This window comes from Lipotes vexillifer, unplaced genomic scaffold (assembly GCF_000442215.2).
Source record: "Lipotes vexillifer unplaced genomic scaffold, Lipotes_vexillifer_v1.1 scaffold811, whole genome shotgun sequence".
Taxonomy (NCBI): domain Eukaryota; kingdom Metazoa; phylum Chordata; class Mammalia; order Artiodactyla; family Lipotidae; genus Lipotes; species Lipotes vexillifer.
In genome coordinates this window covers 2,482,037-2,490,961 of record NW_006775554.1, presented here as the reverse complement: position 1 = coordinate 2,490,961, position 8,925 = coordinate 2,482,037, and the positions used below count along the sequence as shown (strand labels likewise).

The 8,925-nt window shown below is 47.0% G+C and overlaps 1 protein-coding gene across 2 annotated transcripts in view; it reads right to left on the bottom strand.

Moving 5' to 3' along the window:
* The window catches only part of LCMT1 (leucine carboxyl methyltransferase 1), a 55,740-nt gene extending 47,161 nt beyond the window's left edge, over positions 1–8,579 (bottom strand). For both annotated transcript variants that reach the window (XM_007450001.1, XM_007450002.1), the window contains exon 1: positions 8,318–8,579. In XM_007450001.1, coding sequence (XP_007450063.1) covers positions 8,318–8,427 — 110 coding nt within the window. In that variant the 5' untranslated portion in view covers positions 8,428–8,579. The remainder of the gene's footprint in view (positions 1–8,317) is intronic.
* Positions 8,580–8,925: the final 346 nt, after the last annotated feature.

The following is an 8,925-nucleotide window of genomic DNA, read 5'->3' as shown; positions in this document are numbered from 1 at the left end:
GAACCCGTGTCCCCTGCATCGGCAGGCGGACTCTCAACCACTGCGCCACCAAGGAAGCCCCCACAGCATGATTTGAAGAACAAAATCATAACCACCTAAATGCTGACCAAAAGAACAGTCAAATAAGGTACAAACACACTGCAGAATACTGTGCAGCCAATAAAAAGAATGAGGCAGATCTGGGTGAAATTACATGTACAATATGCTCATAGTAGGCTCTTGAGTGGGGAAAAAGTACAGTTGACCCTTGAACAACATGGAGGTTAGGGGTGCTGACCCCCATGCAGTAGAAAATCCAGGTATAGCTTTACAGTTGGCCCTCTGTATCCTCGGTTCCCCATCTGCAGATTTGACAACTTTGGATCGTGTAGAACTGTATTTAATGAAAAAACACTCTCCCTGCATAAGTGGACCTGTGCAGTTCAAACCCATCTTGCTCAAGAGTCAACTGTACTCACCTTTCTCATTTAAAAAATTAAGCTTTTAAGAGAGGGAAAAAAAAAGATGTGATATTACTATTTGAGATCTAAGATCACTGCCTTTCGCAAATGTTTTCCAAAATCTAATGTTTTCCTTTTATTGAAAAAAAAAAAATGGGGGCGATAAAACATCCACAGTTTATTTGACCTTTTTGATGGGCAAGGTTGGCAGCTAACGTATCCTCCACAGTATGTTGTAGTTCTAAAGTGACATGTCTTCTCTGGGAGTGGAAAGTACCTTGGCACCTGCCTTCAAAGTATTTCAGATCAAAATCTTAGCCCTGCTCTCTGGGGCATAGCTGTGAAGATGCAATCAGTGTGCTGGAGAGGCCAGGGCCCTCGGGAAAACGCTGGCTTTCCTGAGAGGTGATCCTGTGTCCTGCTTTCATGACGGGGTAGCGGGGGACATCTGTCGATGTGGTTGAGAAATCAGATGAACTTCTATCATTTGCACAGTAGAATTTCAGCCTTACAGCCCCTGGTCTGGCTTCTAACACATACGGACCACTGAAAACCAGAATTTTTAAGACCTCATCAGGAAATATAATCTTGAGCATTTGCATTCGGGTCTAATCAATTTAGCCATCCGACAGATAATTATTGTGTGTCTACAATGCGAATGGCACTAAGGTAGACAGGTCCCTGCTTTGTGTTCTTTTCATTCTGGTCGGAGGGACAGACATTAAACAGCATGTCTGAACTACAACTGGGCTGATGACCACAAAGGAGACGCACAGAGTGTTATGAGAACACGGAACAGAGGCTACGTCTTGTCTGCAGGGCCCAAAGAGGCCTCCTGGAAGAAGCCACATCTGAGATAAGCCAAAAATCTTGGCGTCATCTTTGACTCCTCACCATACATCCAATCCATCAGTACATTCTATCAGCTTGACCTTCACAGTGTATCCAGAATCTAACGGATTCCCAGCACCCTCCACCGCTACCATCCTGAGCCAAGCCCCCAGCATCTCTGACTTGGGATATTCTGAGAGCAGATCTCCCTGCCTCCATGCTGCCCCCTACAGTCTGTTCTCAACAGAGACGCTGAAGGGATCCTGTTCAAACCCAAGTCACCTTCGTCTTCCAAGTCCCCCAGCGGCTCCCATCTCACTCAGAGTGAAAGCTGAGTCCTTAAAAGAGCTCCTCTCCCCCTCACTCAGCCGGCCTTGCAGTTCCTGGGACAGGCGGGGCCAGCTCCTGCCTCACAGGGCCTTTGTACTCTGTCTGGGACATTGCTTCCCCAGAAGTCCATCCTCAGGGCTCACTCCCTCCCCAGCACTGACCTTCTCGATGGGGCCGTCCCTGGCCATCCCGGCTCACGTGGCCTTCCAACATTCCTACAGCAACGCCCACCATCTCACGTGCCAGACATGTTGCTCGTTTGCTTCCTGGCTGCTTCCTCCACTGGAATACGTGCCCCATGAGAGCTCCGCTTTTATCTGTTTCACTCACTTCTGCATCCACACTAGAACAGGGCCTCCATAAATTAAGCAGGGTCTCAATAACGAATATCAAATGAAGGCTTCAGTCTGAGGGATGACATGGAGCTGATCAGACAAGGAAGGGTGGGAGAAAGCATTTCGGGAGGGAATGGCCTGCTGAAAGGCCTCAGGAAAGACGGGAACAGGGCTCGCCTGAGGAATTGAGAGGCAGGTGGCGAGAAGGGAAGAGTTGGGGGAAGCAAGACTGGAGGAGCCAGACAGAGCAGGCAGGGCCGGGCGGACCATGTGAGAAACTTCGCTCTTTTTCTAACAGCAACGAGAAGCCACTAAACTAGGGAGTGACAAGGTCCCATGTGCCTTTTGCAAACCTCTGGCTTCAGTGTGAGAACTGGACTTGGGGAGGTAAGCATGATTGGCGAGCTCAGTTGGCAGATGAGTGTGACGGCTCAGACCACGGATGACCTGAGTGTGGACTGAGACGGCAGCCGCAGAGGTGGAGGAAAGGAGGTAGATTCCGGAAACATTTTGCAGACACAATCTAAGGTCTGGGTGATTGATCACACAGGGGGTAAGTGAAAGGGCAGCTCCACGATGACTCCTACCTTTTTTACTCTAGCTGAGGGGACAATGGCATCACCCACTGAGTTGTGAGGGTGGGGTAGCGTGGAGGAAAAATCGGGAAGGTGATCTTGAGCACAGTTTTGCAAATAATGAATTTGAGATCATTCTGAGAAATCCAAATGGAGATTTCCAGCTGGCAAGGATCAGATCCAGGGTAGCGTGATCAGATCAGGAAAGGTGAGGTGTGTCGCTGTTTATCTTGTGGCTGACGGAGAATCAAAAAGTTTCAAGTAGCAAAGTGACAGGATAAGATTTGTGATTCTGAAAAAATCACCGTGGCCACGGCAGAAACACTTGGACGGCGGAGATGGCCAGACTAGAAGCAGGTAGAACAATAAGGACGTGTTGCAACAGATCAGGTGAGCGAGGGCTGTGGCCGTCGGGAAGGAAAAGGGAACAGACTTTCCCTTTGTCACCAACCCATCTGCTGCACAGCTGCTGGGGATTTTTCTAAAACACAAACCCAGATCATGTCAGTTCCCCAACTTAAAAGCCCTTGGACCTTCCCCATTCTGTTCTCTGACAACCTCTCCAGAATTCACTCTTGCTACCCAGCGCCCATCCAAGGTCAAGTTCCCCTAACACTTACCCTAAGAGCTTCGATCTCTATGTTCTTTGGCTCCTGCTCTTTTCTTCTGCCTGGTTAAACACCTATTCGTCTTTTTAAGACTCACCTCTCCTCCCCTGTGAGAATAAGAAAACCAGTGCTGACCGCTAGGAGTTGGCCTGGTACCATGAGCCAGGCTTCACTGCAGTTAGATGCTTGCCTGGTGCTCACAGAGGCCACGCTGCCCTTCTGTTGGACAGAAACAACCTCGCAGGACCAGCAGCGCAAGGTCGCACTGCAAGAACGATGAATTGAGACAAAACAGGACCCCTTCATAATTTTGTCTAACAGACAAAACCAAGGTCATCATGCCAGCCATAGGGTCCCAAACACTCCTCTCTCCTGGCTGAGATGAGCAACTGTGGCTTCTTTACGAATCACAGAGTGTCTGACTCTAGAAAAGTCAGACGCACCTCCTCCTAGAAAAGACTGAGCTACCCAATCACAAAATTGTCCCCACCTCCTGTGAGCACCCAATCCCGGGTAAATCCCTGCTTCCTTGAACCCTCCCCCAAATTACCCAACTGAAGCCCAAATCCTGTTAAGTTCTTTCTAACACCCCTTACGGATAGGCCCCAAAGCTCCCTTAACTTAAAAAGAGCCTCCTATTTTAACTCAGGGCTTTTATTCGCTTTCCCAAGATTAATAACTTTAAAGTTTCAAATTCATAGATGAAAAAGAAAACTTCCCACTGGCTGAAAAATAAGGCAATTCTAAAATAAAATGTCTGTCAACCTTTTTTTTTTGCGGTATGCGGGCCTCTCACTGTTGTGGCCTCTCCCATTTTGGAGCACAGGCTCCGGACATGCAGGCTCAGCGGCCATGGCTCACGGGCCTAGCCGCTCCGTGGCATGTGGGATCTTCCCGGACCCCTGCATCGGCAGGCGGACCCTCAACCACTGCGCCACCAGGAAAGCCCTCTATCAACTTTTTAATGTTTCATTTTTATTACGAATTTTACACTCAAAACACTGGAGAATAGGAAAGTGAGCTAGCCAGAGAAACACGCTGGAATGAGCTGGTCCTGTAAGGGCACAGGTGAGGCTGGCTGACACGAAATCCCAGCAGTACGAAGCCACCCTGCTGTGTGATTTCTACCACCAGTATCCCAGGTGAAAACGGAGAGTCTGGTTCAACCAGGTCTGGGTTTACTAGGATTAAGGGCAAGGGAAATAAAGCCATTGCTAAGAGAACTACTGAAGGATTGGCTATGAACTCGAAGCTCAGTTAAGAGGTAGCAGCCTACAGGGAAGTGTCTAAAGGCTGGAGAAAACCATGGAGGCCCTGAGGAGAAAGATGCTGAGGGCAGAGCAGAAACAACTGATCAAGCGTGCTGGAAAGAAGAGACTGGGGTTGAAGGGCGCTGCACTGTTCATCTGTGAGGTGGTGCATGCAGCACCAGGATGGAAATCCAGGGGATCATGGCGGGAACGGTGACAGAGGTGGATGAGCAGAGGTAATCACTGCAGATGAGGTGTTCAAGAAAATGAGTGTTCCCGCATGTACACTGGGTCCTCCACGTGCACGCTAGGATGTCAACTAGGATGATGGAAAGAACTGAGGCAGAGAGGAAGGCCTGTGGGACAGATACCCAAGTCATCAATGAATTAGGTGAATAACCAGCAGAAGGTAAAAAAGTAATGTGAAGGAGAGGATGCTGGGGACGTGGGTCTCAAAGAAATGGGGTGAGGGGACAAAGAGCAGTGAGGACAAAAATTTTGATCCTCCTGATTCTAGGATATCCAGGGTATGAGAAAACAGAGGCATGACTTGGCTTCAAGAAAAGGATATTCCCCAGGGAAGGGCCGGCGTCAATACAAAGAGAGGGACGGAATGACTAAAGAGAGGCTAAGGAAACAGAGGTGGGGGATGATTATGGAGTGGTAATTTCAGAGGGCACAGTGGGGGCTGCAAGAGGGGCGCGATCAAGGGTAAAATAGAGTGGGGAACTGACTTAGGGGCACAGCACGATGGGGAAGATAAGGAGGACTGGGGAGTGGGGTGAGTCAGCCATCCTGGTAAGTGCACTATAGATAGCTGTTGAATCAAATGGGAGTTATTAGGCATAAACCTAATATATCCAATCAGAAGCATTCTAACTGTTGGACTGTAGGAGTGATGGAGTCTGTGGTGATGACGATGATGATGATGATGATTTGGTGACAATGGGGCAGTGATGATGACAACAACTACCAACTGTGAACACCTACTGTGTGCCAAGCACTCTTGGAAGCACTCCACATTTAAGCCTCACAACAACCCTCTGAGACCGATAACAGCATTATTATCTGCAGAAAGGCTCTAAACCAAAAGGAGGGAGCAAATTAAAACAGAAATAACAGAATTGTAGGAGCCCTGGCGAGCTAATCGGCTTTTTGAACATTATTTTAGGGTTCTTACAGCTGTAACTCGTGGCGGCAGGAACTAGCATGACCCACAGCTATTTCAGTAATTTCAAACAAATAATATTCAGACTGGAGGAAAAATAAAAATAAAAATAAGAATTTATTGAAGGCTTCACTTTGTGCCAGATCCTGTGCTAACCTTTGCATGGATTATCTCATTTAATCCTCACATATAAAAGGCAAGTTACCATTATTATCCCCATTATAAAGATAAGAAAACTAAGGCAGAAAGAGAGTAACATACCCACAATTCACACAAGGAATCCCTATTGAATAAGATGACTTCCTGACAAGACTTAAAGGGTTTCATACGTTACAGTGAAGGTGCAGGTCACAGTATCAACAGAACTTGAAAGTTATTAAAACCTGCAAAATATCTTAAAACATTAACTTATGGATTCTCACCATCTCTTTGCATGTTTTTCCCAGATGAGAGAAAACCCAGTGCAAAAAAAGCTTTGATGAAATGCATCCAGATGGCAAACATGTCTGGTTTTTATGGCCCGGGAACCTATCCCAGAAGATTCTGATTCAGTGGATCTAGAGTTGGCCCTGAGTATCTGCGTTTCTTTTAAAAGCTCCAAAGGCTATGCTGGTGTGCAGTTTAGGCTGGGAACTACTGCCTTAGATTCTCTGCAGTTCCAAATCCAAACTTCCCCTATGACGTTGAGATGTCTGAAGACACCAAGGGCACTGGAAACTGAGGCAGAGAAGAGGTGAAATTATAAAAACCATCCAACAGAGAGCCAAGGAAAGGCATGCTCTGGTTATACTATTTCTCTCTACTTTTGTGTCTGAACTATTTCCTAGCTAATTTGCTTTATTTTCTTAAATTAATTTTTATTGTAGTTGATTTACAATGTTGTGTTAGTTTCTGCTGTACAGCAAAGTGAATCAGTTATACATATATATATATCTACTCTTTTTTAAGATTCTTTTCCCATACAGGTCATTACAAAGTACTGAGTAGAGTTCCCTGTGCTAGACAGTAGGTTCTTATTAGTTATCTATTTTATATATAGTACCTAATTTGCTTTATGTAGGCAAGTTGGCCAAAAATGTTACCAACAAATATTAAATGAGCCAAGTATTACCAATAAATATTAAATAAACCTAGCCCTAACGTGCTACTGAAAAGTATTTTATTTCTTTCTGGTAATTCTGATGGCACTTCTGATTCTCTTAGCAAACAGCAGTCAAATACAAGAAAAATTGCTTCTAATTCAATAATGCTACGGATGTGGTCAACAGAGATCAAAAGCTGGAGAAGAAATACAGTTGGATATAATTCATTTAAGTTCACAAATTTCACCAGGGACTGCCTTCATAATACTTATGAATGTATTTATCTATTTATTTAATCAACCACCACTAACACGTACTACACGCCAGACACTACACTAAGCGCTTTACTAATATTTAATATCATTTCATCTTTACAAGCGCCTATGAAGTGGGTATTATTTTCATCCCCACTTTACAGATCAAGAGACTGAGACACAGAGTGATTTAGTAACCTGCCCAAGTTCACGCGGCTAGTGAATGGCCCAGCTTGACAGTCTGGCTCCAGAGTCCATGCTCTGAATCACTATGCTTAGTCTCCAAGACCTACAAAAAGTTCAAGCCTTAACCCAAAACTTGTTTTCCCCACCAGGTCCCTACAAGGCCGCAGCTTCCAAGGCATTCATTCAGTTCCTCAAACAGTCCATACTCCTTCCTTGACCTGCCTGAACACCCTCCTATATCCCTCTTTTCTTTTTTTTTTTAAAGTCATCTGTTCTCAGCTCAAAAATTATCAACTAAACTTCAAACTCTAATGGCGCACTGTATTTCTCAGCATTAAACACAAAATTGTAATTATATTACTTTCTGGGTAATTATTTGCTCCGTCTTTTCCAACTAGGGGGTGAGTTCAGACACCATGTCAATCTTCTTCATGGGTTCTCAATCACTGAATACCCACCAACCAGCCAAAAGGAAGTAAGCTCTCCACAATTGGGTTTTTTTTTGTTGTTTTTGGCCGCGCCTCCAGGCTTGTGGGATCTGGGACAAGACCAGGGACTGAACCCGCGCCCTTGGCAGTGAAAGTGCAGAGTCCTAACCACTGGACCGCCACGGAACTCCCTCAATAATTTTTGTGCAATGAATGAGTGAGTGGCATACACTCAAGTCTCATGCTTTCTTTTTCATGCTTTCAGGTACATGACACATACCTGTGCTCGCAACGGCCCCCCACATAGCCCCCACTACACCCGCAAAAGTGCAGACTCCAATAGCACACAGGAAAGTTCTCTGGAAAATACTGGCTCTGCACACAAATATTATGTGACCCTGGACAGGTCATTTCCCCCCTTAACTGACCTGAGTTTCAGGTGCACAGTGGGGATCACGCCAAGTCCCAATGGAATGTAACCTACAAAAGAGGGAGAACCTGCACTTCTCCCCATAACCTATCAAAACTGTAGTAATTACTCGCTTCAAATGTGTTTCCAGCAAGACCTTGGCTCCGAGAAGGCCAAGTCCACGTCTGCCTGGTTCAGCGCCGTATCCCAGGCACGGTATCCGCGGGCTTGTACCGTGCCTGGCCCACAGCAAAAATCAGACAATTATGAGTTAAGTAGATGAATGCCTGCTCTGAGCATTTCGCAAGAGTTGACGGGTGACTTCTGGCGTAAAAGCGTATTCCTTAGACACAGGCCCGCCTCCCACCTAGGCCCCAGCCCCCCGGAGATGCCAGCCCCTAACCCCACGCCAGGCAGTCACCTCTTGCATATAGAAGCATCTTCGCAAGTGCCGCGCACGCCCTCGTCGTCCGTGTCGGTAGCGGAAGAAGAACAGGCGGTGAAAGAGGGCCTCCTCAGGCTAGTGGCCATGGGCGTGAAGGTGTCGGGGTGCTGCGTCCACCGGTGACATGGAAGCGGGGTCGACACCGGGAGAGTGAGCGAGCCCCGGACAAGGTAGTAGAGACGGACTGGGTTCTAAAAGGCTCAGCTGGCGCGTCTCAGTGACGCCGCCCACGGCGGCTGCCCCAGCAACCTTCCCACTGATTGGCTCCTTTGAGAAGACGCTCATTGGACAATTTCCCTGCCCCATCAACCCGCGGAGGTGCCCATTGGGCAACTCCTTGGCCCCGCCCATATAACCCGGAAGTACTCGGAGGGAGACCGTAAACTGAAATTGACGCAAGGGCGCACCGCAATGCTCTCCGGGAATTGTAGTCTTAGGTACTTTGAGAGGCCCCTGGGTTTCTTTCTTTCTTTCTTTCTTTTTTTTTTTTTTTTTTTTTTTTTTTTGGGTCCACAGGCCTCTCACTGTTGTGGCCTCTCCCGTTGCGGAGCACAGGCTCCGGACGCGCAGGCTCAGCAGCCATG